The following is a 13,848-nucleotide window of genomic DNA, read 5'->3' as shown; positions in this document are numbered from 1 at the left end:
ATGGTGACCAAAACAGAATGCAGTATTCCAAGTGTCGCCTTACCAAGACATTGTAAAGTGGTATTAACACTTCATGTGATCTTGATTCTACCCCTCTGTTAATGCAGCCTAGTACTGTGTTGGCTTTTTTGGCAGCTACAACACACTGCTGGCTCATATTTAAGTGATTGTCCACTAAGGTACCACTAAGGTATCATGGAAGGGTGGCAGCCCTCCACTTGATCCTGAGCAACTCCTCTGGCCTGAAGCTCTAATGACAGAGCTTAAAATTTTCTTTAAATGGACCAAGGAAAATCTTCAAAAGATATAAACTGATTTTATATTTAGATTGTAGATTTCTAAGGGAAAGGAAAACTAGCTATTAGAACATCTCTGAATTATATCATAGAATTTGGAATGATATAACAAAAGATATTTTTTTCAATAATTGAACTATTAAGATGATAAACAGAATATATTTGTATAAAATAAGAATGCACTGAAATGAACAATGTTTGTATTTTAGACATGATAATTACTATATAATCAAATAGGGGAAATGTGGGTTACCAGAAAATTAAGTTTTCTAGTTACTATAGGCTATTTTGGAACACTATTGCAATTAGGTAAAATTTAAAAACAGGACTTGGATATGTAAAAGTGGAAATATATTGAAAATTGTTCTAACTGATTGTATCACAATTAGAAATGTATTAATTTGATTATGTTATCGTAATTAAGGGAACTGGAGAGGGAACTCTTGTTGATGTAACCTGAGCTGATTACAAAAGATTTTGTTATTTGTTATTGTTAACTTTTGATCACCCAACCACCACATTGCTTCATAAATATTTGGATGGAAAATTAGAAAATTAATAAAACTTGTGGTGTTTTTTTAAAAAGGAGCACTCCCTTTAAGAGAGTGCTCCCAATCTCCGCTCGTTACCTGTATAAAAGACACCTGGGAGCCAGAAATCTTGTTGACTGATAGAGAATCAAATACTTATCTCACTCATTAAAATGCAAATCAATTTATAACTTTTTTGAAATGTGTTTTTCCGGATTTTTTGTTGTTATTCTGTCTCTCACTATTAAAATAAACCTACCAGTAAAATTGCAGACTGATCATTTCTTTGTCAGTGGGCAAATGTACAAAATCAGCAGGGGATCAAAAGATTTTTTCCCTCACTGTAAAGAGCAAAACTGTACAAGTGTAAATCAGTAGCTAATCCCCAATCCTAAATAAACGAATGAGTGGAGTACAGCCTAACTATTCATTTTCTCAGGGAACGACAGCATTCATTCTCTCAGAGTGAAGCAACAACAGAAACAAAACAGATCCTAGGATTGCCACTTAAGTAGGATTCGCGCATTATCTTACTATTTAATATTTAATCTTAAAGTGAACATGAAGATTAAACTTTCCTTCTGGGCCTAATGGAAAGAGAACTGGGAAAAAATGGAACTGATTTTATACATGGTGTAGGCAGCAAGATTGCTCTATGCACAAAAGAGGATGGATACATCGATTCCTACCATGGAGCAATGGTTACAAAAGTTGATGGGAGTTAGCAGAGATGGCCAAATTGACTGTGCTGATAAAAGAAAAGAATAAAAGTACTTTTGTTTCTACTTGGAAACAAAGGATATCATGATTTTGGGTTTTACCAATTAGACCAGACATGTCAAACACAAGGCCCGGGGGCCGGATCCGGCCCGCGAAGTGGTTTCATGCGGCCCCCGAAGCCATCCTGGAAACAGTGAGGGAACGGCCCCCACTGCCTTGGCCCTGGCCCAGAGACCCTCCTTCTGCCAGAGACCCTCAGATCTGTCCCCACTCCTGCCCAGGCCCCCATAGGCACCCTTCATGCGAACGATGTAGAGCTGGCCACGCCCCCCCAGTAGGCCATACGCACTCTAGCCACGCCCACCCAGTAGGCCACGCCCACCCTGGCCATACCCACCCGCCCCCCCGAGGGCAACCACAATGCTGATGCGGCCCTCAATGAAATTGAGTTTGACACCCCTGAATTAGACTGATTTGCTGATACAGAAATGGCTAGTGCATACTACTGTAGAAATGTAAAAAGTTAAGATTTGATTTTAATGTCTCATTTTACTGCAACAGAGAGTCGGAAGTTAATGCCTTTTGTCTTTTCCCCTCCCTTTCTTCACACCTTTCTTGTTTTCCCTTTTTCTACTGCTGACCCCTACTATTTTGTATGTTCACATTTTATGTTATAACTAAATACAACTAAATAAGAAAATAAGTAATAAAGTAAGATTGCCACAAGCCCATAAACATACTGATAAATTTAAATTTTTCTTTCAGCAGCACAATGGAGGGTAACCATTTTGGTGGGGCAATATGAGGTCCTCTTTTAGTTTTCTGTGGTACCCTAATATGGATGTGATAAGAAGTAGAAAGAGTAGAAATATTCTTCCTCTGGTCTGGACTTCTGTTCTCTTTGCTTTCTTGGCAACTGAGTAGATACTGGAAAGCCTGAACATTGCACTTGCATACAAATTTCACTAGAGGCAGTCCTGAATGCATCAAGTAAAAAAAATGGCAAAATCTTGCTATTATTATTAAAATTACTAATGGCAGAATTTCCCAAAAATTATGATGCTGCGACACTGCAAGCTAACACATTAATTTGTGTGAAATCTCCCTTCTCCAAAATGAGTAATGATGTTGATGATGAAACCACTGAGAGAACATGCCTAGGAAAGCAATAGTTACCTAAGGTAATGAGCTCAGTACTGTATTTTCTTCCTGGCTGCTCCTACCCATGATTGCACCTTTCACTCTCATCAGCCATGCACCATATGTGACTCCTTTCCTAGTGCCCTAGGAGTGAGAGCTCAGCAAAACCTGCACTTCCTATCTTCAATGCTTCTGGGCTCCCAGGAATTTGTGAGGACCCTTATGACCCCCACAATTTCCTTCTCACTGGTTTGTATCTTCAGCGTTGTATGTTCCAGCGTTGTTAAATTGGAAACTTTTCAAGAGAAGATACTGACCTCGTCTCCATAAAATGTAAGATGTCCCTTGGCTTCACACATTTTTCTTCTTGATAGCATTTATAAGGCAAAAAACTAAACCTGATGGTGTAGATGCGATGCTTGCTTAATGTCCCTTCCAAACACAAAGTTTCTTCAATATCAACTTTGTGTAACACCTGAAACAATAAGAATATTTGAATGTCTATGGATGCTAACAATTTATAACATCGTACTTTCTCACTCTCCAAATCAGGGGTGTCAAACTACCAGCCTGCGGGCCAGATACGTCATGCCAAAACCACACCCACCCCATTGCCAGCAATGGGAAAAAAAGTCGCAATACATCATGACACATCACATGACGTTGTGAGTTTGACACCCCTGCTCTAAATCATCTGTCCACATCACAAAGTTAATACCGAAAGAGAAATATGGACTATTACTTTTTTTAAAAAAATAAATCTATCCTCCACAGAAAATTTACAATTTCAAGATGATAAAATGAAAAAAGGCACTAAGGCTTTTGCACTCTCCAGCCACTCTTCCTACCCATGAACCAAATATTTAGATTCAATTGGGTAGCGAACCTCAAATTCAAGTGCTTTACAGCATAGCAAAATGGGGTTTATAAGTTTCACTTCCTGATTTTCCTCAATTAATTCCTTATTTGTGGAAATGCACTCTTAAGTGGTTAAAAAACAAAATTTAAGTAGGAAACAGAATTATTCTAATTAGAATTTTTGTTTAATACCCGCTAACTATGTTTCCTTTGCACTGTCACTAGAAGTGCCAATGCTGGGATTTTATAATTAGGCAAAAAAAAGCTAGAATGTTATTACAAAAATGTGCACATTGAATAGGGAAGTTAAAACCCATTAGTCCAAATCCTAGGCAATAAAAGAAAGGCTGCCTGGCACATCTTGAGGAAACTGCAACCATTCTGCAGAAAGTAATATGAAAGAACCCTATTTACTTTTTTCTTTAAAAGCCTCAAGAGCTGATGTGATGATTCTTCCATACACAGGACTTACCTCACCTAAGCACACTCTGCCAAGTTTTTTCTTGAGCCTTTTCACCCGTTTTTGAGCTTTCTTGGTATTAAGGACAGGAATGCTCATCATGGGAGTTTTGATATTAGCACTAGCTACCATTAGAATTTCCCGCAACCTTTAACAAAGAAGTATTGCACATTTAGTTGTAAATACAATTAATGCTCAACAAGATAAGTGACTTGGTTCTTACCTGGTCAGCTTTATTTTTCTGATAACTATAACAATCATTCAAAGTCAGACTTTGTCTGCTGCCTTCAGTATCAGTAAACAGGGCTAAAAACACTTCCCAGAAGGAAGAAACTCATTTATCTTAAGCAAGAGAACTATCAAAACCTGAAGTACCAAAATAATAACAGCTGCAGAAAGTAAGGTGGAATCCTACTTTTCTAGTAAATAAATCAAAGCAATATACAATGATAGTAAATCTGAATCAAATAACCTTTTTAATGGAGTTCCTATACCAGTGATGGTGAACCTTTTAGAGACCGAGTGCCCAAACTGCAACCTAAAACCCACTTATGTATCATCAGGTGCCGGGTGGGTATGGCGCTTTGGGTGGGTGTGGCCTATTGGGTGGGCGTGGCTACAGTGGTAATGGCAGACTGGGTGGGACTAAAAAGTTCAATGAATCAATTCCAATTTTGTGAGATTTTTTTTTCCTGAGAGAAGTTGAAATTGATCGATTGATTGAACCTTTTTTTTTTTTGTACACGGCGGTGAGGCCTAAAACGAAAGTTTTATAAAACCCAGCTGAAGACCTAGGACTAGGCGACAGTGCACATGCCCATGGAGAGGGCTCTGCGTGCCACCTGTGGCACCTGTGCCATAGGTTCACCACCACGGTCCTATACAATATAATCAAACCAATTTAAGTGATTTAATTGATTGTTATATGCAATAAAAAAAATTATTCCACTGTACTGAGTGTTTTTAAGCTAAAAAAGGAGCTTAATACCATTAGAGTGAGATGGGCAGCAAACAAATTAAATAAATAAATAAATAAAATAAAAAATTACTGCAACATCTCCTTGCTTCATTCTACTTGGTCTGTCACATTTGCCATCTTTTATCTTTTGTTGATTTTACTGAAATTTCTTTTATTGTTGTGAGGTGCCTAGAGACATTGGATATTGGACACTATCAAAATTTAATAAATTGTTATTGTTAATATTATTGAAAGATAAGACATCCTTCAATTATCTCAGGATTGAACAAGGTATGTAATTTTGGTACTGTTGGACAGCAATAACTCACCATTAGTCCTACTGGTTGGAACTCATAAAAGCTATAATTTACTAATATCTAGAGAACTATATTTTGCACATTCTAACACTAGTTTATCATTAAACAGCAAAAGCATTTTGTCATAGTAAATAATGGAGAAACTCACTTATTTGTGGGATAACTGTTAAAAAGGAATGTTTAGGATAAACAGACTCCTGGGTTTCGTGTCTTCTACTTTCCTCATGTTATACTAAATTGTTAATAAAGCATGGGAAGAGAACAGGATGTAGGCATTTTGGAACAGTAAACCATTAAAAAAGGTGAGATGCTATCTTACCTTGGGATACCAAGGGTAACATTCATTTCACCTCTTCCAGCAAAGTGAAAGGTATTCAGGGTCATCTGGGTGGACGGTTCTCCAATACTCTGAGCAGCAAGAAGTCCCACAGCTTCTCCAGGATCACAGAGTGATTGTTGCCATTTTAAACAGAACAGCTCCTGTAAACTAATGACACCAAGAAAAGATTTGGTAGTTTAATTTATTAATTTAGTTTCTGCCTTTCTGTAAAAATAATATATAGAAAGCATTTTATTGTAAGTGGGATAAAGTTGCAATAATGCATAACTGAAATAACATCATAATGAAAAAATAGACTAAATAATATTTCCAGAAACAATTCTACAAAACTCTCTAGATTAATATTATCATCATCTGTTTGTATGGAATATGTTCATAACCTAGTGCCGCAATTTTACTTTCTAATTGCATCTGTTCAGAAAGAACAAGATTTTAATGCTTTTTTTCATCATTTATACATCAAATCATGAATCATCTAATTAATTTATTTCTCATACTTCAATCTACCCCTAAGAACAAGCCCCTTTGAAATTGGCATGGCTTATATCCAAAAGGATTTGCATGACAGAGTTACCTCAGGTGTCCCCAACCCCCGGTCCATGGACTGGTATCAGGTCACAGCATGCCAGCAACCGGGCCACACAAACAAGCAAAGCCCCATCCGCAGGATGCAGGCAGCAAACAATATCACGCCCCCTCCGGTCCGTGGAAAAACCTAACACATTTGTTTGCTTTATTTCAAAAATGGATAAACACACACTTCATCTTTACGTTTTTCTCTCTCAAGATTTAATGCAGCATCTTTTTAATTTCCAACTTAGAAAAGTGATTAACAGCAATCACAGCCTCTTCATTACAACAATTATTCCTTGAAAAAGCAATTGTATGGAAAGGAAGAAGCAAAAATGAAATTCATTACTTAATTTTTGATTGAAAACATTTCAACAAAGTAGCATTTACTTATTTTCAAAAAAAGCTTTTAATCTTTTAGATTTGAGCAATCTTTTTAGAGACTAAAAGAATTTCTTACCGGATAAAGAAGCTACTTTAATAATAAATGGATTGATGCAACTGAAAACCTCAAATCAATGAGGTTTTGTGCTACTATTCTGTGATAGAAATCCAATGTTTTTTAGAAGAGAGATAAAACATAGGTGTGATATGCTAGACTCTAAACAAGAAGCATTGTGGTTAATAAATCAACATAAATGAAATTACTACCTCTGTGAAGAAAGCTCAGATTTGCTATAGTTAAACCTATTCTGAGCATCCCACTCTCCAAGGAAATTCTTAAGTTCATTTTCAAATGTTTCAGACACTGATGCAAAATAAATATCTGGCCGCCACATTGAAAGGCTAGGATCAGGACATCTTGCTGCCCTCTTTTGATACTTCCTCCGGGTTTTTTCATTCAGTTCATACCACATGTTTAACAGCTGTAATGGCAGAATTCAAAAAGGAAGTGAACATTTCAGATAGGTGAATTATTTATTTGAATATTACAGCATAGTTCAATGAGTAATGAAATATATATTTATCAATTGTGGAATAACCTTAAGAGCTGCAGGATCTCGGCCATTTACAGATGATTCCCCTGTAGACATCTCAGCTTTTATATAAGCCAACATTTCTTGGGAAAACAGCAAAAAGCCTCCTTTCCTTCTCAAAGACTGTTGATGCTTTGCTTGCCATCTCTTGATTAATTTAAACTGTTTAGATGCTTGCTGAGGATTCATTTTTGGCATAACTTCATCTAAATGCTTAGATTTCCGTATCACCTATAATAAATGCACAAATTTAATTTTTTGAAGGATGAGTATTTTTCATCTTTCAAAGTATAAGTATGTTCCCCACCAGTATCAGTTAAAACTGTTTAGCCAGAAAGCAATGGCATCACTGTAAAAGAATGCCCTCAAGCCACAGTGATGATACAAAAATACTCACTAAAAACCTATACATCACTTTAACCAGACCATCATTTCTAGTCTTTCATCACCACAGTGGAGCTAATTATTCTTATAGTGACCAGAAAGTGATCTGGCCATAAAATGGAAATCATAGTTATGATCTCCACCTTGAGATAACATTCCAAATATCCTGAAGTAGAGAGTAGATTTTTATGGACATGGGTTATGCACATGGTGTCCCAAAGGCCATGAAATTCCAAGTCAACTCTAACTCCAGATTTAAGAAATCCCCAAGCACCAAAAAGTGAGCAGAATTAACCATAACCCTAGCAGTGAAGTCTACAGGGTGGGCAGTATACCAGCAGCATCTCCTGATTATCTCTGAAGCTGAACTTCAAAACTTGGCCTCAGATCCAGCCACCTCCAGTCTGGTCACAGATTCTCCCAGAGAATCATTGCCATCTCACTCCTTAGTCTTAAAATTAAGATTGGGGAAGCATTTAAAACCCAGTTAGGCACCTTTTGGACCTTCTGATCTTGTCCAACCAGATCTCAATAATACAAGTCACTTTAAACAATTTCAGCTTGCTGCCAATGACTCGAACAATCCAGCATGTAGGATCATAGGGTGAAGCTAATGAGCCAGAAGTGAGAACTAGTTTATAAGTACTATTGTGACAGGATTATAGCAGAAATGAAACTTCTGGAAAAATTAATATATTTTTCCTTCCTCTCGTTTTTTCATATTCTATAAAAAAAAGTTCTGATTCTTTTATGAGAAGGTCTAAAATACTATATCCAAACTTACCTTGTGATTATCTGCAATGAAAGGAAATTGCTTGGGTTGCAAGAACAGTGTCTTAGGGATATCCAGTCCATCTTCTCCATACAGAAACTGAACCACACTGCCATCACTATCTCGTACAGTCATGTCATAATGAACAATCAGCCCTTCTAAATGTTTTATGATACACCTGTATGAGAACAGCCACACATAAAGGAACAGCCATTTAACATTATTTATTTTTATTTTATTTATTTTATTTTAATTCCATTTATATCCCGCCCTTCTCCGAAGACTCAGGGCGGCTTATACAACTACACACTATCCTATATCTTATTTTTGCTTGTTTTTTTTATCCTCAAGCTGCTTAAATTAGGCAGAATCTATATAAAAATCTAAAGTACTTTAAAAGACACTTTTACCTTTGAAGGTATCCTGATCGGCTGGTTTTAACCGCAGTATCCACTAAACCTTCCCTACCAGCCATACAATGGAAGAAGAATTCCTAGAAAACACAGATTCTCCAGTGAGTAAAACACTTTGCCTTATGAGCAACTAATAGCATACTAGCCTTTTAAAAAGCCAATGAAACATGAACTAAAATTATTACTTTGAATATCTTTTTTGATAAACATATTGTATGACAGAAACAAATGGGACTTCCGGTTCCTCCATGCAGCGGAGCAGTTGAGAGGCTCAGGTCTCCGAGCTCTTCAGCTGAGTTTCTTCCTGCTAGGGGATCCTAAACGCTCCAGAGAGGTGGCAATGAAGGAAGGAAGTCCCAGGGACCTAGGAGAGACAGTGGTTGACCCAACTGGTCCAGGAGAAGCCTTCCAGAAACCAAGAGGAGAAAGGCTGGCTTAACTTCAAGTCCAGCCCCAGCTGCAAGCAACAGAAGTCAAAAGCACTAATTTAAGCTGATCGTAAACTGTGTGTTTGAGTCTGGGTAAGATCATTGATTTTCTCTATCCTACCTACTTTCCTGAAGGGGAGAAACTCCCAAGAAGCAAACAAAAAACCCCTCCAAAAGTGAAGAAAGGGGGGTTACCCCCACCCTTTTGCTACCAGAAGCACGAATTTTAACCTTTTTTTTAATTCTCTGGGCTATAAGTATTTATCCAATTCTGACTCCAAAGCTATTTCCAAAGCAGGGGGTGGGGAAATCTGGACTTTTGGTCATCATGGAAAATCAGAGACTTGTAGGAAATACTTATCAAGAAAAAATGAATATTTTTCAAGAGATATATATGTAAAGCTGCAACTAATTCAAAGAACAATGATCTCAAACCACAAAGAAATTCAGAATAACTTTGAAAGTGTAAGTCAACTTATCTCCAATTTAAGTTTATACCAAAAAAATCCTCAGGAAAATACAGAAGAGAAGGAACAGATGACTGAACATAAATTCGAGGATAGAGACTTGAAGATGGAATTCTATAAAACAAAGAAGTATGATCTAATCCAAGTGGAAATTTTTTTACAAGAAATACCAGATTTTTCAACACTACAAATTAAATTTGAGGACAAGAAAAAAGACTGGATAAAACATTCTACAGAAATATCAGGAAAAATACCAGAACTAGAGAGACAAAAAGCGACAACAGAAGCAGAGAGAAAAAGAAGGAAAAAGATTTCTAATAAAAAGCAATGGGCAAATGCCCCTAACAAAGATACTGACTTACTTTTTATATCTACAGCAGCATTTATGAACATACGGAAAAACATTTTGATTCCACAAAATACACTGATTAAGAAAGATATTGGGCAAAGGAAAAAGATTAAGATGGAAACCAAGAAAATAGATGATGGGACCTATCAGAGAGAATACTTAAAAAAGAAACATGGTTAAATAAATAGAAAAATGTTGGAATATATTATTTTAAGAGGGATGAATTCTGCAAACAATATAGTATACTTCTCGTTTTCTTTTTCTTGCTATGAGTAACATAAAAAAGTTGAAATGATTTAAATAAAGCAAATGTTTTAGATATCTAAATGTGACTGAATCTAAGAAAATTAAAAAAATGTTTTGAGTAAGAGTTAAAGGACTAGATGTATTGAATGAAATGTTTAAAGATTAAAGATTAAATATATTCTTAATTATGGTTAAAACGAATAAGAAATTAAGGAAATAAATATATATTAGCCTAGGAGGGATAGATATTTTAAATAGTATGTTATTTCTTATGTCTCTTTACTCTTGTTTTCCATTCTCTTTTTTCTTTTTCTTTCTCTTTTCATTGTTTTATCTATTTCTTAAGAAATGTAAAAGTGTGAAATGGCTTATATGGAAAAAATAGAGTTAAATTTGTAAATGTAAATGTAATTAAAATTTGAGAAATTCTTCACCAGCAAGAATATCTAGAATCTGGTGGGAGAAATAAACTAAAATAAGGATTGTAACAGGATTTATGATGAGGCAATCAGAATTTATTTAGCGTATGGCTGGTCACACACAGAACTCCCAGATCTGCCAGTACAGAACTCCTCTTATCTGCTGGGACCACTCCTCCCAAAATTCATAAATGACTATAGCCACCAATTTCAAAACTACTACCAATTATGCTATTTTTGTTAGCCAACTAAAACTCCAACTGCCCAATCAAGATGAAGTATGATGATTTAGGGAAGTATTTCTTCTTCACCTAGCAGTTGGTAAGAAAACAACTGTATTTTATTTTGCAACTGCAAATCATAAACATTTAATCACATGTACTGCCTCTCTAGGAAAAAGGTTGAATGAAGATCCTTCAAATAGAAAGCAACATAAATTCTCACACTAATACAAATGCAAATACAGTTGCTCAGGGTTTCCATGGTGAAATCATGCTTTCACAAGAAATCAGTTTTTACTACAGGTAGTTTTTGACTTAATGAATTATAACAGAACCTGGAATTTCTGTCATCAGTCATGACCGTCGTAAGTCAAGTCATCCAACTTGACCAGCTCAATTTTATATCCTTTTTTGTGATCAACGTAAAATGAATATGGTGGTCATAAAGCAAGTCCATCCATTCCTATAATTTTTTGCAGGCCAAAAAAGCTACAGTAGAAGCCAGCAAAATTATTGTAAATAGCTGTCACATGACTGCAGAACACTGCAACCACAACCAGTGATGCTGGTGGTGGCTGCTGCCAGGCAGTGGAGGTTGCATGGGTGATCCGCGAAGCAAGAGCGTGATGGGGTCAGAAATACCTGCCACTGGGTGGACTTGGATATGTGAAGCATGAACTTGGTGAGACTGGGGCTGGTTGCTACTAGGAAGGCGAGAGCGCAAGTGAAGTACTGGAGCAAATTGTGACTTTCCCTGCCAGCTTCCCCAATGACTTGCTTGTGAGAAGCCAATCAAAAAGGTCACAAAAGGTCATGTGATCCTGGGAGATTGCTACCTTCATAAATGTGAGCCAGTTTCCATGCACCCAGTTTGCAATTATGTGATCACAGGGATGCCGTAATGGATGGAACTTCAAGGACCATTTATAAATCTTCTTATTTATTAATTTAGTGTATGGCTGGTCACACACAGAACCAAAAGCACTTCATATCTACAAATTAGAACAGTCAAAACAACTCTTTTTTTAAAAAAAGAAGCAATTATAAAACCTAAGAGGAAAACAGAAATAACATTTCAGAGTTTAATGTCGAGTTTGGAGATCCAGTCAGTAGCTGCCGTTGTTACGCAGAGGAAGTCCTTAAAATCTCCTGGGTATCTTCTATTAAGTGCATTCCCTCACTAATGTTGGATAGTCTGTCGGGGAGGCCCGCAATCACATTGTGCTGAAGGTGTCTTTCCCCATTTATACAGAGAATCGGCACATACCCCATGAGTCGTTCTAATTCTATTGTATGTCACCCATATGTGTCGGGGTAGATTAAATCCTGGAGGTATACTATTAGGATTAATATGCTCAGAAATATCTTGGGAGGTATGCTTCCATCCGCTTTTGTATAGTGCTCTGATGTTCGGCCAGCAGCTTAAGCGCTGTGAGGAGTGGTGGATTTCTTGACTTTAATCGACATCTTAAGAGATCAGAGGTATAGGTATGAATGGGTAGAGAGGAGTTTAGCAGGATCTTACTATACTCCCGAATGAGAGCTTCTTGTCATCGTAAGTGCGGGGGAACTATGTGGCTAAGAACTGGTAGCCAGTGAATAGGTGTAGATTTTATGCACCCAGTAATTAATCTCATCGTATGGTTGAGTTGAACCTCAAGAAGTCTTGTATGTGAGCTGTTTATCCACACAGGTGCGCAGTATTCCGCTACAGAGTAGCAAAGCCCAAGGGCTGTGCATCAAAGAGTTGGAGCTGAAACTCCCCAAGTTGTTCCGCATAGTTTTTGCAGAATGTTGTTTCTGCTGTTAACCTTGGCAGCCATATTCTGAACATGTTTTTTAAAAAACAGGGTCCTCTCTAAGGTGACTCCCAGATATTTTGGAGTTGCCTCATATGGGAGCAATTTGTTATTTAGGTATACATTGAGTTCTCTTTTTGCCAGTTTATTATTAAGGTGGAAACATGATGTGACTGTCTTACTTACGCTTGGGATTAACCTCCATTGGTGGAAGTATGTGCTCAGAGTTGTAAGGCTGGCTGTAAGTACACCTTCTGTAACTTTGATGTCCTTGTGGCTATATGCTAATGCCAAGTCATCAGCGTAAGAGAACTTTGTTGATAGTGTGGGTGGTATATCGGAAATATATAAGTTGAATAAGGATGGGGCCAATACAGAGCCCTGAGGGAGTCCATTATTCAGATGTCTTTGCTTACTAATTTTATCGCCCATGATGACTTGAAAGGTCTTTGCTGAGAGCATGTTATTTATTAGGCGGCCCATGGTACTACAAGGGACAGTGTGGAGGAATTTGCTTAATAGACCAGCGTTTCCCAACCTTAGGAACTTGAAGATGCGTGGACTTCAAGTTCCTAAGGTTGGGAAACACTGTAATAGACCATCCCTCCACACTGTATGCTGCTGTGAGATCCACAAATACAACAGATGTTTTCAATTTATTCTGATAGCTGCTTTCAATGTGGCTAGTAAGACTAAGGACTTGATCGGCACAGCTCCGATAAGATCTAAACCCAGTCTGTTCAATCGGTATTTGTTCGTTAATTTTCTGTCCAATTCTGTTAACAGAGCAATGGGGCGATAGTTTTCTGGCTTGTTGCTTTCTTTTCCAGGTTTTAATATGCCGATTACCTTGGTTCTCTTAAATTCTGGAGGGAGCCTACTGGAAGTTAGGATATGTGTAGAATTTTGCCAGCCATTCTCTTGTGCGAGGCCCAGAATGGATGATAAATTCAGGCATTACTCCATCAAAACCAGGAGATTTTCCAGCTTTGACATTCTTCAGGACAGTATCTATTTCAGCCACTTGGAAGGGTCGAGCATATTCCTGGCTAGGCGAGCACAAAGTTTTTTAGTTCTCTTTTCACTAATTTAGTATGTTTCTTATCATGGGGTACTCTAGTTAAGTTGACAATTAGAGTTGCTACTTGATCTGGAGTAACGTCTTGTTGTTTGCGTTGAGCTGG

The 13,848-nt window shown here is 37.3% G+C and overlaps 1 protein-coding gene across 1 annotated transcript in view; it reads right to left on the bottom strand.

The window, feature by feature from the left end:
* Positions 1–13,848, bottom strand: part of POLR1A (RNA polymerase I subunit A) — a 58,710-nt gene that overhangs the window by 14,377 nt on the left and 30,485 nt on the right. Inside the window, exons 21-27 of the mRNA XM_083378528.1 lie at positions 8,733–8,815; positions 8,335–8,500; positions 7,173–7,397; positions 6,841–7,055; positions 5,599–5,766; positions 4,017–4,152; positions 3,004–3,161 (exon numbers count right to left, since the gene is read on the bottom strand). Of these exons, the coding sequence (XP_083234654.1) occupies positions 3,004–3,161; positions 4,017–4,152; positions 5,599–5,766; positions 6,841–7,055; positions 7,173–7,397; positions 8,335–8,500; positions 8,733–8,815 (1,151 nt within the window). The remainder of the gene's footprint in view (positions 1–3,003; positions 3,162–4,016; positions 4,153–5,598; positions 5,767–6,840; positions 7,056–7,172; positions 7,398–8,334; positions 8,501–8,732; positions 8,816–13,848) is intronic.

Source organism: Vipera ursinii (assembly GCF_947247035.1).
Source record: "Vipera ursinii genome assembly, chromosome: Z".
Classification (NCBI taxonomy): domain Eukaryota; kingdom Metazoa; phylum Chordata; class Lepidosauria; order Squamata; family Viperidae; genus Vipera; species Vipera ursinii.
The sequence above is the reverse complement of the archived record's forward strand: the minus strand, read 5'-3'. Positions and strand labels throughout refer to the sequence as shown.